Source organism: Mauremys mutica, chromosome 11 (assembly GCF_020497125.1).
Source record: "Mauremys mutica isolate MM-2020 ecotype Southern chromosome 11, ASM2049712v1, whole genome shotgun sequence".
Classification (NCBI taxonomy): Eukaryota; Metazoa; Chordata; order Testudines; family Geoemydidae; genus Mauremys; species Mauremys mutica.
In genome coordinates this window covers 16,245,905-16,273,181 of record NC_059082.1, presented here as the reverse complement: position 1 = coordinate 16,273,181, position 27,277 = coordinate 16,245,905, and the positions used below count along the sequence as shown (strand labels likewise).

At 42.8% G+C, this 27,277-nt stretch overlaps 1 protein-coding gene across 1 annotated transcript in view; it reads right to left on the bottom strand.

The window, feature by feature from the left end:
- Positions 1-27,277, bottom strand: part of LOC123344548 (cell migration inducing hyaluronidase 1) — a 144,030-nt gene that overhangs the window by 6,780 nt on the left and 109,973 nt on the right. The window contains exons 14-28 of the mRNA XM_044980893.1: positions 22,989-23,194; positions 21,197-21,266; positions 20,203-20,331; positions 18,842-18,927; positions 15,649-15,780; positions 13,562-13,597; positions 13,299-13,454; positions 11,680-11,860; positions 9,570-9,785; positions 8,663-8,874; positions 8,033-8,218; positions 6,601-6,805; positions 5,702-5,791; positions 5,220-5,377; positions 244-344 (exon numbers count right to left, since the gene is read on the bottom strand). Coding sequence (XP_044836828.1) covers positions 244-344; positions 5,220-5,377; positions 5,702-5,791; positions 6,601-6,805; positions 8,033-8,218; positions 8,663-8,874; positions 9,570-9,785; positions 11,680-11,860; positions 13,299-13,454; positions 13,562-13,597; positions 15,649-15,780; positions 18,842-18,927; positions 20,203-20,331; positions 21,197-21,266; positions 22,989-23,194 — 2,164 coding nt within the window. The remainder of the gene's footprint in view (positions 1-243; positions 345-5,219; positions 5,378-5,701; positions 5,792-6,600; positions 6,806-8,032; positions 8,219-8,662; positions 8,875-9,569; positions 9,786-11,679; positions 11,861-13,298; positions 13,455-13,561; positions 13,598-15,648; positions 15,781-18,841; positions 18,928-20,202; positions 20,332-21,196; positions 21,267-22,988; positions 23,195-27,277) is intronic.

The following is a 27,277-nucleotide window of genomic DNA, read 5'->3' as shown; positions in this document are numbered from 1 at the left end:
TTATTCCCCAACGACAGACACCGCACTGAGCCTGGGTGGCAGGAATCCTGAGGTCTTTCCCAAACTGTCCTCTAGGAGGGAGGTCTGCATCTCTCTCACTGACACATGAGTCCAGTTGAGAAGCACAGTGCCCCACTTATTTGTGCAAGGTCAGTTTACTAGCAGAAGTTGGTATATTAAAGGTTTTTAACTTGTTAGGTTAACAAATCAAAAGTTTATATTTATGTTTTTAAAATTCCTTACCTTTTAACTTAAAACCCTTCTCAACTCCAAGTTTTTCCAGTACTTTAGTCCAGGGTCCTTTTGAAATGAATCTGCCTTTGGATGCCATCACCACTATAGAACTAAAAAAAACAAAGCCATTTATAAACAAACGAGCAATAGTTAAACCTTTGTCACTTGTCTGATTTAAGCACTGGTGTCTGCCATCAGTGTGACACTGGGACACCAGCGAACTAGATGTTCTCCAATGACTTAACCACATATTCACTTTTCCATGTATGCAAAATCCATTAGAAAGCATATTTAATTTGCTCATTTTACACGGAGTTTCTAGAGCGGTTTAAATGTTGAAAATCAGCATTTCCATCACATGCCACTCTGAGAGGAATGTGCTTCATCTGGGATGCACTAAGCAGTTCTCATTTAACTCTTTTGTTTTCATATCAGCAACGGACTAAATCTCAAATAAATTCACCTTCCTAGAATCTGTGCAGAGGGTCAATTTTCCTTCTTTTTGAGTGCATGTTTGATGTAAATGTGCATTATTAGTGTCCTTATAAATAGCACGGTGTCTTCCAAAAGGTCCTCGGTTGCTTTATAAACTCAGACTGAAGTACAAATGATGTACAGTTCAGAGATCAGATCACCTTACCTATCACAAATCTGCAGCAACCTCTGGGGTAAAATTTAGCAGCTGTTTAAGCAACACTATAAAACAGGTTAGGGCAGAAAGTGAAGAAAAATCCCCTATCAAATTGAACCCGGAAGGGGCATTCTGTAGACAGAACCATCCAAGCTGAAGTATAGGCAGGTTAATGAGGTTAGCAACCCTATTCTTCTGCAAGGTGCCAAGACCTCTCCAGCGACTGCACCAAGAAATCCTGACCCTATTGAAGAAAATGGGAGTTTTGCCATTGACTTTGATGAGGCACAGATGGGCTCTGGTCCTTGCAGTCAAGTGTGCACCTCTTCATTAAAGAAGTGTTGCAGGGTGATTGATAAAATGTTTGACTAGTTTAATTGATTTTATTCTATCTTGCAAGCTCTCCAGGTGAGGTGTCCCAGTGATGTGAATGGGTGCTCTGCAGGTAGAAAGCCTTGATGGATCAGCCCGATTGTGTTACAGTAGTACAAACTGTCACTATAATTAGCCATCCAAGAGTTCTTTGTTTTCCAGATATTATTACATAGAACACAACTGCTGTGCTGCTGAATGGACTAGCTACATCTTAACATAACAATTCCATTAAAATCCATTGTAATGGGATAATGGCAATACAGCAATTACAAGGAAAAACCAGGAACAAAAGGGTTAATAGTCACTAAGGCCTGATCTCCACTTAAAACTTGGAAAATTCACACTCCTGAGAGATGTAGTTAAGCCAACCTAAGCCCCAGTATAGACACTGCTAGGTCGATGGAAGAATTTTTCCATCAACCTAGCTACCATCTCTCAAGCAGGTGGATTAGTTACAGCAATGTAAAAGCCTCTTCCATCACTGTAGAAAGTGTCTACACTACAGTGCATCATACCTGTGCCACTGTAGTGTAGACAAACCTTTAGTCTGTTTTTAGCTTAAACCTCAGCTGTTACGTTTAATACTTGCACTGTTATAAAACTAATTGGGTTAACAGCATCTATTTAGTTACATTCTTGGTCTGATATTAGGGGGTTTTTTTCCACTTTACTAAAAAATCATTTATTTCAGCTAAGTCTTTCCTGTCTTGAAGCTTTAAAAAAATAGCTTTGACTTGTTCCAGCTATTTGCTTTGGGAAACTCATCACAAAAGTATGAACATACACAAAATATGAAAACTTGGCCTGCAGTAAATTCCTAGAGTGAACTAACAGGCTCTGTCATTCCAGGGAAAAAAAGCAAGTAAAAATGTATAGTTCAAACAGATTAATCACAGCAGACTCCATTTTTCTTTCCTGGATAAATGGTATGTTTAACAGCTATAGCTAAAATGTTTGGCTATATCCCATTTCCAGAAAGCAGGCAGGAGAATGGAGGAAAGGGCTAAGAGAACATTTCAGAAGAGCAGGAGAACAATCCAAGGTTACTACCCTATTAAATACATATTGCAAAATTAGGATCTGTGAAGTGTTAACTGTTCTTCACATCTATTGACTTCCATGGGAGTTGAGGGCTCAGCAGGTCCAAAGATCATGTTCATAGGCCTTGCCCACACACACACACACACACACACACACACACACACAAGTTGTACTGCTTTAATTTACTCCTTGGGGAATTCTGCACCACTGTGCATGCACAAAATTAATGTCTCCCGCAGATTTCTTTGCTTCCCCGCAGAAAAATGACTCTCACAGGGAAGCAAAGGGAAGCTGCAAAAACAGTCATGCACGACTCCCTAGCAATGCAGGTACAATATCCCAGGCCCCCAGCGCAGCCGGCAGAGAGGTAAATCACTGTGGGGCTGGAAACACTCCAGCCAGTGGCTCCTACCCTGAGCCGGGGGTCAGCTGCTAGTCCCGGCTGGGCTGGAGGCAGGAGAGGTTGGGACTTCCTCTTCTCCTGCAAGGAGCAGCTGGGTCTGTGTCAGACACCCTCCCCCAAAAAACCTCCCCCAGCTGCAGGAAGCTCAGTATCCTCCCCTGCTTCCTGCCCTCATCACTCCTCAGCTGTGGGGGGAGGGGTCACTATACGGGGGGAGCTGCTCCCCCATCCACCCAACCCCTGTGCCTCTGGACCTCCCATACCCAGACACCCACACCATCCTCACCCCGTACACCCAGAACTCCCCTAGTTCTCCATACCCAGACACCACCCCATTGCATGTCAACCCTTGCATCTGGAACCCTCCTGAACCCAGACCCCCTGCTTCCGGACCCCTGCACCCAGACCACCCCACACTGAGTTCCCTACACTCAAACCTCCACCCTGGGCTAGGTTGACCAGATGTCCCGATTTTATAGGGACGGTCCTGATTTTGGGGGCTTTTTCTTATATAGGCACCTATTACCCCCTACCCTCTGTCCCAATTTTTTACACTTGCTATCTGGTCACCCTACCCTGGGCCCCCACACCGACAGCCAACTGTCTGCACCCAGACTCCCACCCCACCAAGCCCCACTCCCCCAGCACCCAGACCCCCCTACTAAGACCCCCCACACCCAGACCCCTCTGCTGAGCCCCAACAACCTTCACCTGGAAGCCTCTGTAGAGTCCCATTGCCCCTGCACCTCGAAATCCCCCTCCCAATGAGCCTCTGTGGGGAAAGCACCACAAAAATAAGGTGTTGGACTACACAAAAATGAGGAGGTTGGTTAAACAGAAATTAAAAGGTACAGCACCAGAAGTAAAATTCCTGCAAGCTGCATGGAAACTTTGTAAAGACTCCATAATAGAGACTCAACTTAAATGTATACCCCAAATTAAAAAACATAGTAAGAGAACCAAAAAGAGAGCCACCGTGGCTAAACAACAAAGTAAGAGAAGCAGTGAAGGCAAAAAGGCATCCTCTAAAAAGTAGAAGTTAAATCCAAGTGAGGAAAATAGAAAGGAGCGTAAACTCTGGCAAATGAAGTATAAAAATATAATTAGGAAGGCCAAAAAAGAATTTGAAGAATAGCTAGCCAAAGCCTCAAAAAGAAATAGCAATTTTTTTAAGTACATCAGAAGCAGGAAGCCTGCTAAACAACCAGTGCGGTCACTGAATGATCAAGATGCTAAAGGAGCACTCAAGGACAATAAGGCCATTGCGGAGAAACTAGATGAATTCTTTGCATCGGTCTTCACAGTTGAGGATGTGAGGGAGATTCCCAAACCTGAGCCATTCTTTTTAGGTTACAATCTGAGGAACCGTCCCAAATTGATGTGTCATTAGAGGAGGTTTTGGAACAAATTGATAAACTAAACAGTAATAAGTCACCAGGACCAGATGGTTTTCATCCAAGAGTTCTGGTGGCACTCAAATGTGAAATTGCAGAACTACAAACTGTAGTCTGTAACCTATCATTTAAATTAGCTTCTGTACCAAATGACTGGAGGATAGCTAATGTGATGCCAATTTTTAAAAAGGGCTCCAGAAGTGATCCTGGCAGTTACAGGCCAATAAGCTTGACTTCAGTCCTGGGCAAACTGGTTGAAACTATAGTAAAGAACAAAACTGTCAGATGCATAGGTGAACATAACTTGTTGGGGAAGAGTCAACATGTTTTTTTGTAAAGGGAAATCATACCTCACCAATCTACTAGAATTCTTTGAGGGGGTCAAAAAGCATGTAGACAAGGGGGATCCAGTGGATATAGTGTACTTAGATTTTCAGAAAGCCTTTAACAAGGTCCCTCACCAATGGCTCTTAAGCAAAGTAAGCTGTCATGGGATAAGAAGGAAGGTCCTCTCATGGATCAGTAACTTGATACAAGATAAGAATAAATACCTCTACCAACAATTACGTGTATTAATACTCTACAAACCAATATCAGCAGAGAACACAATCCTCAATTTAAGAAGCATTGATATGGTTTCTATTAGTATTTAAGGCTGGCTAGACTACTGTGCTCCAAGATACAGCCGCTCGGAACATGTGTTTGGTACTCAACAGTCTAGTTTCATTGCTCTGGATCTTTGGCTAGCATGCTTACAGAAATCAAAACACACCGCACATATGTTTAGGGATGGAACACATGCACATAACATGCATATATTTTATCAGTGGCATCTGATGAGAACTAATAGATTACTCAGGCAATATGAAAACATGTTAGGAGCATTGTGGTTTAGGAACTGATAATGACAGTTTTTTCACAGGTTTACAGTCCATGCCTTAGAGCCACTTTGAAACTCAGCATTTGGATTCTGATGAAGTTGATACTGAGCCATGTCATGCAACTGAATCATGTCATGAACCATGTCATTAAGATTTTGTAACTCAGCCATATCAGGTGACCAGGGCTAAGAAAAAGGATCAGCATTTCAGCAACAATCCTGGATCCTAAAGTTTTATTACACACTGGATTATTTACTCACTTGTTTTTGATGTTGGTGACATAATTGTCTATCTGCGTTGGGATACCCTGTAGAATAGAGTTTTTGAAACTTATTCGGTCAACAATTTTTCCATGTTCCCCATCAATCACAACAAGTTGGATACCGTCATCAGCAAGGAAAAACTTCTTATTATCAACCTGCAGAAAACAAAATACTCTTGATGTGCCAAAGAAATCCAAGTTCATAACAGTTAACTGTAAGAAGCCTCATGACTGTGGCATGGCAGCGTTGAACTGCTCTTTGCTTCAAGGGATAGGATTCCCTATCTCCTAGCTTGGACCAATTTGAATTTTTGCCTATTATGTTGTACTACTCATATTCGTAAGAGACATAGCCTGAATGACCTAATTCCTCGAAACGATCAGTGGTAGTTTCCTCAGTAAATTCTGGGTGAACCCCCAGAATTTTAACCTATGTATTTCTAAAAGTCCAACAAATGTGGCTGAGAAGGAACCACTTACCTCAATGTATGCAAAGTCATCCCTGAGGTGGAAGTATCTGGTCTTGAAGGTTTGTATTTTCAACTCTAGGAAATGGTCCTTATTATTCTGCTTAAAATTAGAAAACGGTGTTTACCACTTTTGTACATTCCCCAAATGCTATTTATTTTAAACCAAGAGCTTCCTAGCAGTTTAATCAACAATAAAAAAGTACCTAATATGTTGACACTTGAACATGAACCTGTCTTTCAGCAGAAGCCTTGATATGCAAACGTCCACACTGCTATTTTCATCCCCACAGCCTGAGCTCTGTGAGCCTGAGTCAGTTGACCTGAGCTCTGAAACGTAGTGCCCCGGGTTTTTCTTTGCAGCACAGACATACCCTTAGCTATGCAATCCCCCCTCTGGCATTGCTTCTGCTATTAGGCAGGCGTGGCTTGCAGCCATGCAGCAGAACTCTCATCAGAGCACAATCAAGTTCTCCTGAGCAACCCGTCGCCCTGCTCATCACTTTGTGTGTTGTGTTTCTGTGCGCAGCACTCCACCCCTGACCATTAGATCAAATTCTTACTGTGAAATGCAGTCTTCAGTACCCCAGAGCTATCCCCATTGCCCCCATGAGTATCCAGCACCTATCCCTAGGAGGCAGGCATATAGTATGGAAAAGTAACTGTTAGGGAACACCTGCTGCAGCTTTAAGTATCTCTTCCTTTTATGAATCTGGGTTTTCTGTACTAGCTGGTGGCTGGTTTAGGTTGCTTTACACTTCTGGACCATTTCAGGAAGTTATGCACGGGGTAGAGTAGTTCTTATAGAGATGATCTCCATGGCTACATGGAATGATGCATGATAAAGCTTGTAAATTTACAAGGAAACAGAAGAACCGTCACAGAAATGTAATAGCAAACAAGGTACTTTACCAGTTGTGTGTTAGAGAGCTTCTTAGGCATCGGCACATCTACTACTGCATTTTCCGCGTACTTTGGGTAGGCCTTGGCTTCACAGTCACTGATTCCAGCGTTCTTTGGGATCACAGCTTTGATCCTTATTCTCTCACAGCCTTGGACTGAGCAGAAGGCAAACTTCTCCTTCTCATTCTGGGCTTTGAGTTTCAGAAACAGCAGCCTGCAGATTGGGGGTGACAACGCACAAATCACGGGGCGTTACACACCAAAACGAATAGGTCCAGGTTATAATAGAGTACGTCTCAGTGCTTTGTGATAACAAATGTGTAATACGGCCATCCTAGACTGATGCTAATAGAATATTTATACCACATCTCGCATTATGTATTTATATAGCTCTAGAGGTCTGTTATTTTTACATAAATCAGTGTGTGTATATATATTTATTCGGGGGGGGGGGGGATGATATTCCCTGTGAATCAGGGGTGGAGGAATAGGAGGGAGAGCAAAAGGGAGTTACTAAGAATGGAAGTGGGGGGGATGGGCAGCCCATCCAGGCTGGGAAGGGGCTTCCTGGTAGTTCTGATGGCCATTCCTACAGCAGTTCCTCCATGGCTGGTGCCCTGCACTTCCCCATCCCTCACCAGGAGCTTGGAGCCATGTGCACTATTGCCCCCTTGCTCCCTGTCCAGGTGCCAGTCCCCTGTGCCATCCTCCACCCCACCCTGGCAGCTAGTGCATGTGTTCCTGCCCCTCCGTCAGGCCAGGTGTCTCCACTGGGGCCCATGGTGACTGGAAGGTGGCCAAGGAGACCTTCCTGCTCCCCAGTGGTCAGTCCAATCTCATGTACCACAGCAACCCCAGTCCCTCCTCCATGAGATATTGTGGGGATGGAAACATAGATCCACTCCCTCCCAATATTCCCATCGAGGGAGCGCTAGCCCCCCAGTATTTATTATAAATATACATGTCTTTCTCTCTCTATATATATAAACCAGCCTCAATTTCGTATAAGAAAGAGTCCTATCCCTCAAGGGGTAAATTTGTCCTGTTCAAATCCACTGGGCAGCTATGCATCACCCATGTCGATGCTCATAAATGGTTCTGGTTTAAGATTCCGAGATCGAATTTTTGAAATGAGAAGGGCTTTATGCTTGTTCAGCCTAACTTCATTGCTATGAATTGGGTCCTCTTTCTGTTTTTCCTTTGACTCTACTGTACATTCATTTGGCACTAGGAGCCACTGGAGGCGAGGGGCTGTGGCTGGGAGCACATGAATGAAGGGCAGCCACCATAAGTCAGAAGGAAATGAAAAGTTGATCGGGTCTCAAGGAATCTGTTTGTTGTGATCCCAGTTTGCATCTGAATGTTGGTCTTGGCCAAAACACTTTCTGGGTCAGATGGGCTCTCTCATATCTGTCTCGTTGACCAAGGGCTATTTCCTTACCCAGTGTCCTCATCCCAGTAATAGTATCCCTTGGTAGGATATCTGTACTCCAATTTGTCCATCTGCAAGGTCCTATAGAAGGTCCCTGTTTTGTATGTTTTCTTCAAGAGACGATTGTGGATGTCTGAGAGAATGGAAAATGTTGTCCCTTTAGGATAACACAACCCTAGCTGGATCCAGTCGTTCCTAAAATAGCAAAGAGCCACATTATAACAAATAATAGACACATGACTATGACTTTCCTGGGCACGTCATCAGCCAAGTTAAATAGTTCACTCTGAAATGTAACACTTTTTTCCTGGCCGGTTAACATAATTTAGCCTTTAAGAGAACATCTATGTGCTACTTAAGCAATATAGGCTACACTCATCCCTGATCTAATACCATTGGCATCTATTCACCAGGGATTAATTTGATCCTAGGCATCTAAAAAAATGTATTTGGAGGGACATAAGTATCACGACAAATTAAAAGATGGGGCAGTTCAGAGTGGGCTTCATGGAATAATGATGTCAACCCCGAAAGAACTCCTCATGACTATTTCAGTAACATCACTCTTTAACCATTTACAGCTACATTACTGAGTTGGGCTGCTACTTTTGTGCGGTAGGGTTTGGAGGGATCACTCACTTGTTGAAGTTGATGAGCCATATAGCCAGTTCCTCGGGTGCCGTCTTGTCCCAGTGGACGGTATAACCTTTCTGCAGTGTTATAACTGGCTGATACTGCTGGTAAGGAGAACTTTTGCTTAAAGCCCCCTCCAAGTAGAGAGGATGACTGTGGTAGTCGTTTTTGATTATTTTCATTCTCAGGGTGGCTGACTTGTAGGCCTGGATGTATATCTAGATTAGGGAAACAGTCACAATTGGTTTAATAAGATAGATGGCTACAAATTGGCTTTAAGTATATTATTCTGAAAACACTCCCAGTACCTAAAACAAAGCTAAAAAAGGTCACGGCACATAGGAGAGAGTGAAGGACTTGTTCCAGGCAGTGGTACCAGGTGCTTTTGTGGGAAGAAGAATAGTTTTGTGGCTAAGTCACAGGAATGGAAGTTAGGAGATCCAGATTCTATTCTGGCCTCTACAAGAGACTTCCTACGAGACTGTGGGTAAGTCACCTAACTTAGCTGTGACACAATTTCCTCCATAAAAATGTGGAAAATAACACTTCCCTATCTTAGAGTCAGTTTGTGAAACTTAATTTATGAATGCTTCTGACATGCTTGGAGATCTTTGGAGGGAAGTTGCTACAGAAGTGCAGTGTTCTTTTCATTGTTGCATATTCATGGCCAAAATTTTTAAAGTGCCTCTGAAAATGTACCATAATATCGACAGGCAAACTCGTGTGTGTGTGGAAAACCATGCAGGTAGATGCACTGCCAAATGCTATGACACCCCGAGTGTCCTATAAAAGTGCATATTTCTGAGTTCAAGATGACTTCAAGCCCTACCGTACTGGGAAATTTAAAATAGCTATAAACCTATCACCTGTACGCCAAACGCAATGCCAGTGGTGTAATGTAAATTCTTTGTACCTGTGCATAGTGCCCACTGCAGATGGCACCTCTCCAATCTGGCACATCAATACAGTCTGGGTGTTTGATCAACCAGTTATCTTCCTTTATAAGGTATGAGCCGGGATATTCCGACACAGAGCCATCTACATCATGAAAAACTGATGTTTTATCACCATCCATATTCAGGTCATTGAACCAGGGTCCAGGTTCTCCAAAGAACACTCTTGAAGTAATCTAAACAGAACAATGACATATATTTACATACCAGAGGAGCAATTCAAGTATTTTAAGTACTTAGCATTTTAAGTGAAGGACAATTCTGTGGTTGTTTGAATGGCTTGAATTGTTTGATTTTAACTAGCATTGTAAAATAGTTGGGACAAGAAGTGGCATTTGGATTTGCCAGACACTGTAGGGATGGGGAAATTTAATTGTACATTAGGGCCAATATTTTAAAAAATGGTCATTGATTTTGGGTGCCTCCAATTTTGGGTCCTCAACTTGAGACATCTTAGATCTGGTTTTCAGAAGCTCTGAGCACCCACAGCTCCAGTTGAAGTCAATGGAGCTTCAGCACCTGTGGAAGGAAATCAGGCTCTGAGTAACTCAGGCTGGGTGCCCTCCAAAAAGGAGCACCCAAAATCTGTGGCCACTTTTGGTAGTGTTGGTCTTGTCAGCTAGCAGAAATTTCAGTGACATTTGCTAGAATATTTGAGTTGCCCCCCCTCCCCCGTCTACATACTGCATGCATGGTCAGTGCTTGAGGCTAAAGCAGAGCTAAGTCACGCACAGCAGAAGTCTGCTGGGTCATAAGCCCTTTCCTGTTGACCATGAATGAAAGAGGTAGACGACAAACCACCAGCATTCTATTCCTGGCCTCCATCCCGGGGTTCACATTTTGTTGGAAGGTTCAGGGACATTTTTATTTTATCTGATCCAGTTCATGTGTTCCTACTTCTTCTTCTTCTTCTTCTTCATTTTTTAAAATCTGTATGCTACATAAAGTTGCACTTACACTGGGAACAATCAGCAGCCTCCCCGGGGACATGGCTGCTTATGTGACTTCTGACCAGTGGTTCTTATCCAAGTTAAATAAATTGAATGTCACAAACCAGTCTGATGAAATGTGGCTGAGGCTGGGTTGGACACTTTGGGGGATTTTTTTCTCCCTACCAGACACTTGGCACAAAGATTTTCAATCAACTTTTCTCATGAAATTTTAGCATATCTGGTATTTAGTAAACATGAGGCAATCAGAATCATTCGTTCAATCCACAGATGTCTGTAAATACACTTGCAAGGCTTGTTAATTGGATTAAACAGCTGCTAGGTACATTTCATCAGGAAGAGGGACACTCTCAGGACCAGCAGGCATATATTTGTTCAAGCAGATGCAAAAATACCTGTCCATTTCTTTCTCACCAGGATTAGTTCTAACTAATTTCTTGGTTTGGTTCAAACAAGCACCCAAAAGTTCACATGTTTATTCAAAGCAGATCGGAACCTTTTGGGCCAAATTCTGCTCTCATTTACATTTGCGGGACTGATGTCAATGGAATTACCAGATGTAAATAAGAACAGAATTCAACCTAGATTCTGCTCACAGGGATGTTCCTTGGTATTTCTTCCTTCTGATTGGGCTGGAACTTTTATAAGAACAGCCTTTCTATGCTGGCACTTCAACATCTTACCCCACCTGGAACCAAAGGGGACTTATTCTCCTCTCACCTGTACTGGTTTTACTCCAACTGTACCTCTCTTAACTTCAGTAGAATTACTCTTTGTAGATGGGAATGGAATCAGGCCTATGGTAGCTCAGAGGCTCACGGAAATAGAAATGCTATTTATTTATATGGGAAACAAGCTTTGGGGGAAATAGGTCCGGTTCTGGTTTGCTCTGAGTTTGTGAGAAAGTTGGGCTTGTTTATTTTTTTTAATTCAAACCAGTTTTCTTATCCCTAATTTACACCGAATTTGCTAAAAAAGTGGCAATCATTGGGTCTAGGTTGTTAGGCTTCCAATTCTGATGTTGGTTTTTCCCAGTGGCCATTTCGTGAATCACATTTTTCACCATCACACTCACGTCCAAAACCAAATGACAAGGAGCCCATTTGAAGGAATAACTCACGGGAACGTCTTCAAATAGAACATCTGTGACGTTGTTATTGGGGCAGCTCTGCCAGGCATTGTTGAGCCGGAATGCCAGGGCACTTGTGTGGCGACCATCCAGTGCAGCAAACTTGCGAAACGTACAGTTTTGGACATTGACCGGCCCATCATAGAACTGAATCCCTCGAATTGGAAAATTGCTGAAACATATTTGAAAAACAGAGAGAAGGAGATTTGGTCAGAATGAGTTACCATCAATCTGTATCTTAGATAATGGATAGCCACATGATGCTTGCTCTGTAGCTGATATTATTTTGCCCAGCCAGCAGGATAACTCTGAATTAGTGCTGCTTTTGTTTTAGCCTGTGCAATCCTTCAGTTCTTAGGAGTTCAGTCAAGGTCTCTCGTGTCTAAGCAGATCATCTTTATCTGTACTCCTAAAGGCAAGGAACACTGGATAATGCCAAGGCACTGACTTAAAAAGAAAAAATTCATGCTGCAATCACAAACAAGTTCTGCAGCAGTAGCAAAACCTGTAACCGATCACATCTGCACTCCTCATTCTGAATCACTGCAGGGCTAAAATCCCAAGACAGCTGGCACAAATAAAATAAAAACTGGCCTTCAAAGAAGCAAAAACCTGTTGCACTGCCTAGGATACAGTTTTAAGGGAGCTGACACACTGCAGAGCACATTAACCCAGACATCATTTAGATACCAGTGGAAAGGTAGAGAAGACACATGCTTTTTCACATTCTTATTTGAGTGACTGTGATGTTTTAACCCTTTAACGGGCTTGGATAAAACATGTCAAGGATTGCTCATAATAAACAAGACCACAATCCCTTACTCACATGACCGGCCCTTCCTCACACAAGAATTTCTCATTCAAGTGAGTGCTCCTTGCCTTCGGGAGTTCTTACACACAACTTCCACTGAAGACAAAGGACTGTAGAACAGGGTACTAAAAAACCATTTCACTATTGGTATAGAGGATAGGCCGACTGGGCCTCCATTGACAAGCAGAACTGGGGAGTGTCATGCAGAAAGATACGACATTCAAGCTCTTTGTGCCCTGGAGGCTTCTCTTGGGGTGGTTACATTTTTAAAAACAACAAGAAAATATCCTTGCCTTTGCAAAACCAACTCAGAGCACCGAGATCACGGACGAGGTCACCTGTGAAATTCACAGGCAGCTTGTAAAACATTTAACAAGGGCACAAAGATCGTGCGACCCCAGCAGCAAGTCTGCTTGGTCCAAAGCCCGGGCAGGGGTCCTGAGAGATTTCCTTGGTGACTGGCAGCTGATACGGGTGGAGATTGCGGCATTGCCCGACCCTTGCTGACTACATGTACACAGCTGAAAAGCTTGGCCCAGTTAGCAAACTCTTCCTCTACTTTAGCCGCCCTCCCGAGCCCCATTCACGAAGCAGGTATTGATGCTGTCCTGGCACCCTGCAAGCACATGCCTGCCAGCAGCAGCTGCACAATGAGGACCTTGAGAACAAGAGACATGAAACAAAATCCTCTGTGTATAATTTCTTCAGTTTAAATTACACCAAATAGTGCTGAAAAAATATATAAACTTAAACAAACAGAAAGGATGGGAACTGTTCACTTGTGCTGGGCAAAACTTACTGGCCTATGGGGAGAGTCCTTCCACTGTGATCCAGGCCTCCGGGCCCCCAAATGTGGTTGTCCATGGTCTCGGTCCCCACGTTTTTACTCTCACCGACAAACAGGCTGTTCTTTATTTCTTGCTTTGAACCATCGTCATGTGGGAAAGTTCCGCCGCTAGGAGAGACAGGACTGTATGTTAAAGGGGTTGCTTATGGCAAACTCTATTTTGGAAACATAGGCCAAAGTAGGGGGATGGCAAACTAGGAACGAATAATGCTTACCTTGCCAAGGTCAGGCCAATGCCGTTGTCAGCAAATCTGCAATGAGAGAAAAGAGTGGGGAGGTGCTTCACACGCAACGATACAGAGCCTTTGTTCTTCCCAAAGGTAGGCAATGCCAAACTGAGATATCCAAACCAGTAAGGATTTTAATATGAACAAGGAGGGATGGGGTTAATTAACAAAATTAAGCTCCCTTATGTTAAGTGGGAGGGTGGGGCCAACTAAAAGCGTTAGCAATTTTGTTCATATTCCAGTTTGTGAAAAAAAGTTTTCTAGCATGGCTCATAAGGTGTATAGATCCAGTGCAGTGGTAGTTTGATAGATCTTTAACTGGGATTATATCCTGCCATTGCAGGGAGAAGGACTAATTGGATACTGATCAGTCTCTCCCCTCCCCCACATCTCTGTCTACCATGACCCTTTCAAAGTTATTTAAGGAAGTCCTGTATGTCTCAAACTATTTTCTTTCATGTAATAATCCTCTGCCCTACACACATTCCCCCCTTATGCACCTCTGTGTTTATTACTCAAGTCATATAGCCTTTCTATGCAGTAGCTTAAAAGGGTGTAGAAGGTTCTGACTTCTGTTTCATCAGTGATCAGACACAGACTGGAGAGAGACCTGAATCAAAACTTTGGATCAAAACGCTACTGAGCTTTGGTGAGATTCAAACTCCGAATCTGGACCTGGATCTTAATTTTACAAATGGTTCTTATTTTTATAATGGGCCAGACCAGAATGCCAGTTCCAAACACCCCCCAAACTTGGAGGACGTTAGAATCCAGATACAGAGATTAATGTTATAGTTTGAACCCATCTCTATTGTATACTGACACAAGCATCACCATTACAACTTGGTGCTAGAATTTAAACTGTCACGCACAAGACAAAAATCAGTGGGAACAGAATAAAAACAATCTCCTTGATTCAGTCAGTAGGTGGTAGCATATTACATGCTATCTACTTTTCATGTATTATTCTTCCAGCCCCATGAAATGTTCATGTACTGCATGCCACATTAATATTTGCTTTGTTAATGTAATACATAGGTCTTACTGTAGCAACAGAAATGAAAATTAACTCTGTGATTATGGCTATAAAAACAAGTTACAGTTTGAAGGCTGCAGCCTCAGATGCACTCCAAAGGACACTGCCAAAAACTGATAAGATGGAGAAACTATTTAGAAACTATGGTATTTCAGTAACGAATGCAAATGTCGAAATAACATGCAACTAATCTGAAAAGGCAGGAATGTTAAACATTTTTGGCTAACACAGTCCATATGAAGGACAGTAACAAGAAGACTTGATATCATATTTCTGTCCATTCTGACCTACTTTCATTCTTGCTTGTCTCACGGACTCACTAAGGCCAGTTTATAGCCAGTGGTCACTTTAAAAGGCTTGGATTATTCTAAGGTAAGGCAGTTTTTGCAGGCACTGGATACTACATACGGGCAGACAATTGTACTAGCGTAGTGCAATGTACCCTGTAAACTAGCTTTTACTTTTTTGCCTTGGTTAACTTGCTATCAAGATACTGGATCAGAAGCAGAAATTGAAGAAGATCATCCATTCCCAAGTGCAAAGAGAGTCTGTTCTGAGCAGCACAGGAAACTGCTTTCAAAGGGCGTACAATGTGCATTTTCCCAATTCCTCTCCCTCTCTATCATGATGCATAGTTTTATGTCTGTTTCCTTGGTACTGGCTTATTCAGCACAATGCTGAACCGCATAAAACTGAACCATGACCCAAGCTTAGCCGGGGAGGCTGGTTAGGCTTATGATTTATTTTGTTTATTTTAAGCTCTTCGTTTTTCATATAGAATGGTTTATTTGAGCCAATTTTTGCTGCCGCTTTGAAAATCTGTACAAAGAGCACACTCAAAAACAATTCACCAGACTCTTCCCTTCGGACAAAACAGGTTTTGTTTGCGTAAAATAATGCCTGTGTTTTCTTAATGTTTCATTTTTATTTTAATCATCACCATATGCAAGGTGCAAAGCGATATAAATAGTCTAACCACAACTATGCTTGCCATGAACACGGAGTTCAACTCCGAGGGTTGAAATAAGGCAAAACTCACTGGCAGTCATCCAGCCATACGTCTCCACCCCTCAGCCAGGCTCCATGTTCCTGGTTCTTGTACGCAATAAAGCGTTCAATTATCGCAGGCTCCCTAGGCTTCAAAGGGTCAGCATCTTTGTGTGGACTATATCTGCAAACACAAGAAGAGCAGAAACTGTTGTCAGTGGAAGGCAGTCTACCCCAGTGAGATTCAACTGCTGCATTGACTTGTTAAACCTTATTTCTGCTAAACACAGGAATTGTAACGCTGAATCAGACCTATGGACCATTCAGTCCTGTAGCCTCTCTCTGACAGTGGCCAGTACCAGCTACCAGGAATGGGCGAGAAAAGCTCCAATAGTCAGTCGTGAAATAACCCGTCCCAGGAAAAGTTTCTTCCTTTAGTTAAATGTTGGTTTATGTCCCAAAGCATGACACTGTATCCTTTCTAACTCTTGGGATTATTTAAAATCCTCCCAACTATAACTTTGGAGATTCTTATTATCTATACAAATGTCCAATTCTTTTCTTTTAATCCTGCTCAACTCTTGGCCACATGGATATATTGTGGCAGTGAGTTCCGCAGGCTAACTGCGCATTGTGTGGAAAAGCAAAGATGGTATAAAAGTGAAAGCATTTTGAGGAGACCATGATGACATCTTCTTTGCTGCTCCTACCATAAGTCACCCAGGCCACTAATAATGAGATTTATTAGCTCGCAAGCTCTCACACATGGTGAAATGATGGTCTGGGGAGTCATGGAGGAAAAAGGCAGGGATAAATGGAAACAGCAGTAAAGCATTTCCACAGTTGTTGTCTGTCAGCCTGCACCTGGGTAACAGCATTTGTGTAAGCCCAGATAGAAAGATGTTAAGTTGGGTGACAAGGTGGGGAAGGTAATATCTTTTATTGTACCAACCTCTGTGTAGCTCAAAAACTCGTCTCGCTCACCAACAGAAGTTGGTCTAATAAAAGGTATTACCTCATCCACCTTGTCTCTCTAATATTCTGGGACCAACACAGCTACAACTACACTGCATGTTGGGGTGTCATTTATTCCTGCTCTTCGGGGGCAGCTATCCTTATCATTACTAAGGCCTGGGGATCGATTTAAGTTACGCAACTTCAGCTACGTGAATAATGTAGCTGAAGTCGATGTACTCAGATCTACTTACGTTCTCCTGTCGACTCCGCCTGCGCCTCTCACCCTGGTGGAGTACGGGAGTCAACAAGAGAGCGCTCAGCAGTTGATTTATTGTGTCTAGATTCTTGTGGACACAAGAACAAATGGGTATAAACTGGACACTAGGAAGTTTAGACTTGAAATTAGACGAAGGTTTCTAACCATTAGAGGAGTGAAGTTCTGGAACAGCCTTCCAAGGGGAGTAGTGGGGGCAAAAGACATATCTGGCTTTAAGACTAAGCTTGATAAGTTTATGGAAGGGATGGTATGATGGGATAGCCTAATTTTGGCAATTAATTTTGGCAATTGATCTTTGATTATCAGCAGGTAAGTACGCCCAGTGGTCTGTGATGGGATGTTAGATGGGATGGGATCTGAGTTACTGCAGAGAATTCTTTCCTGGGTGCTGGCGGGTGAGTCTTGCCCACATGCTCAGGGTTTATCTGATCGCCATATTTGGGGTCAGGAAGGAATTTTCCTCCGGGGCAGATTGGCAGAGGCCCTGGAGGTTTTTTGCCTTCCTCTGCAGCATGGGGCATGGGTCACTTGCTGGAGGATTCTCTGCAGCTTGAGGTCTTCAAACCACAATTTGAAGACTTCAATAACTCAGACATAGGTTAGGGGTTTGTTATAGAAGTGGATGGGTAAGATTCTGTGGCCTGCTTTGTACAGGAGGTCAGACTAGATGATCATAATGGTCCTTTCTGACCTTAAAGTCTATGAGTCTAAACCCCGCTGGATTGACCACTGCCCGTCGATCCAGTGGGTAATATAGACAAGCCCTAAGTGTCTTCTGTCAAATACAATGCAGTTTAGAAAAATCTGACAGATTGGCATCCATGTCAGTGCCAGTAATGGGCAGCACTGAGATTAAACTTCATGGGTCAGAAATGTGGAGTGAAGCCAGGCTGTCAAATCATTAACAGATATTCAACAGCATTTTATTTCACTTAATAAGCCATCACATCAACCTAAATTGAGCATAATGATCATAAGAGTCCAACAAATGAACATCACTTTGCCGGCTTCATCATTATGAGGTCACTTGGTATTCATGGTGAAATCACAGATCCCAGTGAATTCTCTAGACACTAACAAACATTCACTTTCGGATGGATTCTGTCTCATTTACACCAGTGTATATCTGGAATAACTCTCTCGGAAGTAGGAGTTAGCATGGATTGATACTTCTCTAACAGAAAGCAGAATATGAAGTCTATGGAGTTATTCTCAATTTACAACAGTTCTACGCAACACAGAATCTGTCCCAGGAAGTCTGACTGTCATTCAGCAACACTCTTTAATTGCTAAGCTTTTAGGGCTCATTCCAGCCTTCAAATTGGAAGGCACAAACTTTTTTGGAATCAGCTACTGTGTGTATACGCCATAGCCAGTTTTCCAAGGCACATATTCTGGTGTATGAAGAGGCAACATCAAACTCTCGGCTGTAGATGCTTACTGCAGCAATGGAAGGGGTTCTTCTGTCGCTATAGTAAATCCACTTCTCTGAGAGGCGGTAGTTAGGTTGACCAAGAATTATGCTGTAGACCTAGCACTGTATACCCTGGGGTTTAGGTGAGCTTAACTCTCTCTCTCTCTCTTAAGGGCTGTGATTTTTCCACATCCCTGAGTGACGTAACTCGGTTGACTTAACTTTCTAGTGTAGAACAGTCCTTGGTAGAATTCTGAAGTATTATCAGGGGTTTTAAAACAATCACCCTAATGGGTTGAGTTTACACTCCTCACCAGCTAGCTTGTAAAATCAACTACTGTGGTTATACCTGGCTGTGTGGGAAGTACCAAACCCACCAATGAGATTCATGGAGAGTGTCGGACTGCAATGGAACGGGTAGGCCGCACCCCATCGATGGCAAGGAGAAAGTGAAGCCTTTTGCTCATTAGGGAATTTTATACAACACCTACTGACAACAATGAAGAAATTCCCATTGACTCCAGGGGAAGCAAGATCCAGCCCTCAAACTGTGTTATACACATAACTTTCCAAATCAAACCATGGACAATGCATTACCTCCCCGAAATCAGTGTCAGGAAAGGCCTTTTGTCCTTAGCAGATGCTGGTGTGGTTTTGACTCCATTATCAATGATCATGCCAGCCTGGGGAGGAAAAGGAACTTTGTGATGTATTTATACGCTTGAAAATGATGATGTCGTTTTAAGTTTCTGGGCCAAATCTTCAAGCTGGTGTAAAACACCAAGGTTTTTTTTTTTTTAAGTCAAAGGCATTATCCTGATTTACACCAGCTGAGGATCTGGCCTTCTACATTTAAAACACCACCTAGACCAACACCAGTGAAAGATGGTGCAACATTTAAAGTACAAAGCAAAGATTTTTAAGAAGGACCAGAATTTGTTAAATTTGTCCTGATCACTTAAGCAAAACGTCACTCTCTTCAAAGTCACTAGCTCTCTCTGACTTGGGTAGGTGCCTTATGCTTTTGGAGAATCTTTAGCTAACAACATGGCTCTCCAGAAAAATATTTGTATTTTATTAGAATTATTACCACTCCAGTTGGAGATGAATTGAAATACCAGCCCCTTGCTAAGTAAAAATCCATTCCCGTTGATAGTCAAGCAACCTGGCTGTGAAATCCTGCCCAGAAGTGCTGCTCCTAGAAGATGTGCATCTGAGAATTGTGTCATAGCATCATCCACTCGCTGTGTCCTATAATGCATCATTTCAGCATGGCCCACTTTCAAGGTTACTGTTTCTGCAAGTGGCATGAGAAACAGGAGGATTGTCCACTCTACCACCTTCTGTCTGCAGCCCCTTAAAAAGCCCCTTGTGTTTTCCAGCACCTGTTCAACCCATCTCACTAGCCAATTAAATACATGCTGCAATCTAAAGACATTAAGTAACAGATGAAGGCTCAGAAGCTCAGTGAACAGTTTCCCAGGGTAATATGTCTGGGCTGAATAAGTAAAGAGATTTAGAAAGTGATTAGACTGAGCTTATATTATTTCGTCTACCAGATGCTATTTGATCAATGGCTAACATTGGCAGCAATGATCTATAACCAGGCAAGCTGCCAAAAGATGCAGCTTGCAGCACCATTTTAGAAGAGCAAAAGCAGACCGATGACCTGGTGGAAAGGAGTGACAATAAGACCCTCTTATCTCTCAACGTCCCATGAGAAAGTTTAGACGTTAGCCCAAGAATAGTAAAGTGAATCCAATGTAAACAGAATCTGTAATTCTATTATACCAGCAAACAAGCCACTTTGTTTGTAGATACATATGCTGAAAATTAGTTTGCAGTTGCTTGTAGTGACTCAGAAATCACAGGACTTAACGGCTTGCAGGCTCAGAAAGCTGGAGAAATCGAGTGGTGTTTTTAGACATGAAGATAGTTTTCATTGCGTGCAGACTCACCCGGTAGTTGGAATGTGCCCGATTGTTGTAGAATTTCCCCATTGGAATGTGCTCAGTGTAGCCTGGAGAATATATCCCTTCTGAGGGGCCCGTAGGCACATGGTGAAAAACAAACCAAAACCCTGTTTCCTGCCAAAGGGAATAGACAGCGTGAGCCTTCACTTGAACTTTACAGATTTACATCAGTACAGGGGCTTACCAGGAAATAGTGCGAGGTGAAAGCCAGCAGATTTCAGGACACATAACAGTAGGTGGTATTGCTCTGTAACTCTATGGAAAAGACCCCCCCCCCCTGCACACACACACACGAAAGCAGTTAGGGCCAGCATTTCCAGGCCACCTCAAATTAGCCTCCGGCATCCATACTGAGGCACCTACAAGTAAACTGGCCTGATTTTCTGAGGTGCTGAGCACCCACAAACCCTACTTTCATCAATGAGAGCTTCAGGCGCTCAGCATCATTGAAAAATCAGACCACTTATTTAGGTGCCCAAAATTGATATAGGTGCCTACATTTAAGCATGGAGATTTGGAAACTGTGGGCAACATACTTTAGTTTGTTTATTTTTTCAATTAAAAATAAACAAACAAAGACAATTGAGCTGAGTTAGAGTTTCCCTAGAATTCGCATTAGCATGGATTTAAATGTCACAGCCCTACATACCATTCAAGTACTGGTTTAGGACTGAGCCTGTCTCCATTGCGGCCAATAGGAGCTTTACCATTGACTTAATGGAAGTAGGAAGGTTGGGTCTTTAATTTATACAGGCTCTGGTTTGGGAATTTTGTTAAAAGTAATCCAGATCTGCAGTCCCTAACTTCAGCAAATGACCAGAAAAGGGCAGGTGAAGCAAAGGAGATTGCATTTGCAGCACTAGCTGCATCAATATATGGCTTTTAGAAATGCCTGAGCAGTGGAAACAGTGAGAACCAAAAGTTGCGGGGCTTTTGCAGTTGTTCTGAATTTTCCCAAATAAGAAACCTTTGTACTCACTTCGGATCCTGCAGCTGCACAGTTTATAAGGTTGTTATGCGGATTGGCCATCCAGAAGGTGGATACAGCACTGCAGATCAGGAACAAAGAAGAGCATGAAAGTGACACCCGAAGCGCACACAAAGGAGTTAGCATTTCATTGCATACAGTACAGGCAGGTCAGATCATAAAGCGGATAAGCTACTGCCTAGAGGGTGTAGAAACTGGGGTTTCTTTCTCTCTCTCTCATCATATCACAGCTGTCACCATCATCTGCAGATGCAGCAAAATGGCCTTATCTTTAAAGACCTCAGGAATTAAATGAAGAATTTCTACTGAAATCCCAATCCTGGTATGAAGCTGTTAGCTGTCAATTATATTTCATGATAAGGTAAATGTGTCATTGCACAAGTCATAGACAAGAAAAGCCCTACAATGGGGCTCCAGGTTCCCTGGAGACTGGTTTAGCCAGGGTTTTGACAAAGTGTTTCTATGGGCTTTTCATAGCAATCTCCTAGCATCTGCACTTTCCACATGCTACTGTGCTTCACTGCCATCCCCCACTGGCTTCTCAGTCCATGGCCAGATTCTCATATCCATCCTTAGACTGAATACTCCCACTGAAATCAAGAGGACTATTCACAGAGTAAGGTACAAAGCAACATGTGTAAAAATGGACAGAATCTGGCCCTATAATTTTATTTCAAAAATTCGATAAGAAGCTGGAAAAAAAAGAGTTAGCCCTCTGATGTCACAAAGCCTAAAACTTGCTGTTAGCTAGCCGTAGTTACCAGTGAAACCCTAGCTCCAGAATGCGTGCATTGATTGTGCGGGTTCATAGACAGAGAGGGCAGCCATGCTGGCCATGTTTCTCCTATACTTCATCTAAGTCGATCTTTACAGAGTAATGGGATAAACTGCAAAAAGAACTCTGGCTAAAGTGCTTTTCATTTCAACCACTCCTGAGATCCATCCCATAAATCTGCCCTGTTGAGGTTTTGTGGATCTGAAAAGACACATTAGAAGATTGGATCTTGCAAGATGGGAGATGAGGTTGCTTAGCACTTTCTAGGAGGCACTCAGCAGTTTGCCAGGCTGGGCTTAGAGTTTGCCTCAAATAGAAATGGGCTTTAAGAACTTTCATGCACTCACTTATACAGTGACTAGTAGCAAGGACTCTATGCTTAGGCAATCTTTGATATTCCATAGCCACGTTCCAAGGTCTTGCTGAACTACATTGAATTCAACTCTTCGGTTTGAGTTTACTCCCTTACAGTATATGCCAAGTGGATGCAAAATATGACTGTTGGGACAGATTCTTCCACCCTTCCTTACCCTGAATAGTACCCTTACTCCACAAGGAATTCCACTGTAATCAGTGGGACTAGCTGCAGAATAGAGTACGACTCAGTATGAATAAAAGTGGAAGTGTCTGTCCCTTTCTGAATGTAATAGCATTTTATACCCACATAATGGGGGTGTAAATGAGATGCAAGGCAATGCAGAGTCAGGGCCATTTGTCTTCATACTGCACTTTGAAAGGGATGCATGCAAGAATATCTGCGATAACAAGCACTTTAGTTGACCTTACACTAAAAATACTAAGCAAAATTATACCCTGCCTGTGTAAATGTATAAATAGCATGGAAACATCCTGCAGAGACAACCACCCTATCTTTTTGAGCACACGACCCATATTCCTGACAGCAGAGTACTCAACTATATACACCCAATCCTGTGTTTCATGGATAAAAAAAGTCAAATCCTACAAGGCGAGGGAAAGATCAAACAAACAAAAAAGATTTCCACTTACTTGCAATCCTGCCTGGGTTTGGGGATGTACCCTGGGTATGCCCCTTCTGTAATCATCTTGCACATTTTACTGTCTCGGTCAGATGGCAGGAGAGTGCTAGGTTTAACGAGCAGCCCAAGGCAGTGATCAAATGTGTTGCGTTCCTCTGGCCCATCCTCAGTAAAGAAGCAGTGTCCCAGGGTGTTGTAGCCCACAACGTCCTTAATCTGCATGTACAAAAATGGAGCTGCATTCAGATTTAGTTTTCCAGGCACTTAGAGATAATAATAAATAATAATAATGCTATTAATTATTATTATTTTACTGTGGAGCCTCAGTCAGAGACCAGGACCCTATTGTATCAGGAGCCGTACAACCACGTTGAACATAAAGACGGTCCTTGTCCCAATGAATTTACATATTAAGTGATAGTGTAAGCTTTTAAGATTCAATTAGAATTTGCCATTTCATATGAAATGCTAATTACACTCTGCCGTAATCTGCATGTCGAGCAAGTGATAATATTATAATAAAAGACAAAAAAACTTGAGAAGACAAAGAGATGGGAATGGGGGGGACATCAGATATTTAAGCCACATCTGGGCTCATTCATCTTTGTGCGCAGTTACACAAACAGAGAGGTGGATGGACTAAAATGTATCCCCTGAAGTGAAAAAAAAATATTTTTCCAGGCTATCAGAGATGCTGCTAGTTGTTTACTGGACAGACTGAGTTGTTTTAGGTCTGACCTGACCCTTTTTCCAACTGATGACAAGAGCTTTACTTGATATTGAAACAAACCAGCTGGTGTTAGTCAGCGTAGTTCCATTGAAAACCCTGCAGTTCACATGTAGTTCACACTGCAGCCCTATTGTCTCTCGCAGAGCTGTGCTGATTGATCCCAGTTGAAGATCTGAGGTAAAATTTCCAGAAGCAACTAAATGACTTAGAAGCCTAAAACCAGGGCTGGGTGGAAATCATCATTTCCATTTCATGGAAAACACTGAGGTTTCAGAATGGTTTTTGTTCTGATGTGGAACAAACTTGAGACCTTTCCAAGTTCTTTGTGAACAGTGGGGGAGAGCAAGAGATCTCCAGAACCACCAGATGATAGAAAACTCCCATGGGATGTGGGAGATCCAATGTCAATTCACTGCTCTGCCTGGTACCCCCTCTCCCTGGCCCAATGAATACTCATTTGTCTATACAAAGCGGAACAGCTCCAACAGGAGACACTGAAATGAACTCTGGAGCATGGAATGGGAGACCCAGGCTCAAGTCTCTGCTTTGCCAGATTCAGAGCAGGTATTTGAACATGGCTCTCCCACACCTCAGGTGAGTACCCTAAGCTCTGGGCTACTGATTATTCTGGGGTTGCCATCTCCAACCAGATCTTCCTGATGAGGTTTGTGTGGAAACCAAGACATTTCAACCAAACAGTTCAGTTTAGACCAGTGGTTCTCAAACTGGGGCCACCAGTTGTCCAGAGAAAGCCCCGACGGGCCGGGCCAGTTTGTTTACCTGCCGGGTCCACACGTTCGGCCAATCACAGCTCCCACTGGCTGTGATTTGCCGATCCTGGCCAATGGGTGCTGCGGGAAGCGGCAGCCAGGAAATCCCTTGTCCCGTGCCACTTCCTGCAGCCCCCATTGGCCTGGAGTGGCGAACCGCGGCCAGTGGGAGCCACGATCGGCCGAACCTGCAGACCCGGCAGGTAAACAAACCGGTCCGGCCCACCAGGGGCTTTCCCTGAACAAGTGGCGGCCCCAGTTTGAGAACCACTGGTTTAGATAAAACAGCTTTTCCAGTAGGAAGAAGTTTTGTTGAAAACTTTGCAACCAGTTCTACCTAAGACCCATTTTCAGAACTGATTTAAGCTCTTGACAGACCAAGTTCCATTGACTTTAAATGAGACTTGGGCTCCTGGATACCTCCATCACTTTTGAAAATGGATGTAGACACTTTTGAAGTGTTCTCTGCTCTTTATCTCAGAGGTTTCAGCCAAGGGGAACCAATTTCCAGGGCTGAACTTGAAATGGTTAAATATATATACTCAGGCAGAATACTTTGCCTGCCAGATCTATTACACACTGCCATGTGCAAACACATGTATTATGCATAGCCCATGGTCCAGTGTAAATAGTCAAGCTTCTGAACACAAATCATCACAGTAAATTAAAGACTGTTAAAATTACATGCAGTGTAATACATTCTATTAAATTACTTCTCTGAAATTTGCTGCTAACTCTCTCAATTCAATTAGATAGCCAAGCAAGTCTAATACCACCAGTATTTCAGTGTAAAATGAGTGTGCTGTGCCATTTTAATAATCCAGCCTTGGAAAGCATGAAATTTGCCAGCCTTGCAGTTAGAAACACCTATTGGATACTAGAACATTTCATGAAAATTAACTAAACTATCCTCCAGAGGAGTATCACCATACCTTTACATCAGCAAGGCCTTTAGTCACAGGGATGCCAAAACTGCAACTGACCAGCTGTGTAAATCTATTATTTTTCCTGAGTACACTGGCAATGCTTTAGAGACACATATATGGTGTTTCTGGAGTGTTTAGCTGCTGAAAGCTGACAAGTGACTTCTCAAATAATTCCTCAGCTACCTGCTACACCAATTCATCACACCAGTGAACTCTGGAACTAGATCTGTATTGGTGTAATTAATACATCAGGACTGAAAAGTGAAAAACTGATGTATTACTTAGAACACAGCTAGGGAACAACAAATCCCTGTATAGGTTCAGCGAAAACCACGAGGCGTCCTTGGGGTATCTTAGAGACTAAAAATGTGTTTGTCTCTAAGGTGCCACAAGGACTCCTTGTGGTTTTTGCTGATACAGACTAACACGGCTACCACTCTGAAACCTGTATAGGTTCAGTACCATTGCAGAGGTAAACATCTGCTAGTATTGTAAGAGGGAAGCCAATATATTGGCATAGGCTGGAATGCTGTACTGTATTATCTCCTTTGGCAGATATCCTAATGTAGGATTCTGGCTCTGGGGCCAGATCCTCAGCTGGTATAAGTCAGAATAACTCCACTGAAGTCAAAGTAGCTACACTGATTTACACCAGCTGATTTACTTGTCACCCTTTACTTGATTAATTATTTTTCCTGTTTCTGGCCCCTGGGATGACTCAGACTGGAAACTGACAAATGTGGAACTGTTTCATTTTCAGATTCTCATGCACCAGCACAGTGCTGAAAAGTTTGGGAACTGCTGGACAAGATTTATTTGTTAAAAAAAATGCATTGGGGGGAAAAATTAAATTTCACAAAAACCTTACAATTAGTCTATACGCTTATTTTAAGAGTGTGATTTATGGCTAGATTTGACAGTGCCCTTTTAAATAAAGCAATTGCCATGTAGCGCAGTTGGATTACTGAGAGCAGATATCACTATAGCAGTTAGATAACACTGCTGCTTATCCCTAGCAGCACAGCTCTCTCTTGAGTTCTGCCAGACAGTTTATCAGCCTTCATTTAATGTGCATCCTTGATAACAGCTTCCATTTCAGCCTACACACTATGGGCCAGTTCAGTGGCTCTGACCAGGGTGTAAGTAGCAGCAGAATTTGTTCAATGGGGTTGCAGTGGTATAATGGAGAAGGAAAGTTGGCCAGCGTATTGCAGCAATCATGGACATTTTCAATTACATAATTACGGCAACAAGGCCATTTCAACCAGTTTGGTTTGAGAAGGGCCCTCTGTACCCTTAAAGTGAACATATGCTTGTGGACAAGCGTAGAACATATTTGGTTCGAGCCAGCCACAGCTATTTATTTATTGTCCAGAGACAGGCTTTCAGCATCAGTGTGTAAATGCACAGGAAGAAGACTCTGCCACCAGGAGCAAACAGTGACATCTGTTTATTTTTTCTTTCTAATATTTTATAGTGTTGACATTTCTGAGCCTGCTGCCAAGGGTGCTAAAAGCAAAATAATTTGTGACACTAGTAACCTGAGAGCCCAGTGAGGCGTCTGCATGAAAATCTCCAAGCTGCTTTAACAATGACTTAACTGTTACAAAATACCCACGTGCCTCCCCCCTCATTCACCAAAGCATTAAGCAAGCCCTTAACTATAGGCCTGTGAGCTGTCCCATTGAAACCAATGGAAATACTGGAAGTCAATGGGACCACTCACATACCTAAAGATAATCATCTGATCAAGTACTTTGCTGGTTCGAGGCCTAATATTCCAGCAACTTTTTTGTGTGTGTCTACTAAGAGGCTAGTTCATTCAAAGATCACCAAGGCAACTGGTCTCCTGGCAGGTTATGCCTTGGGTCTA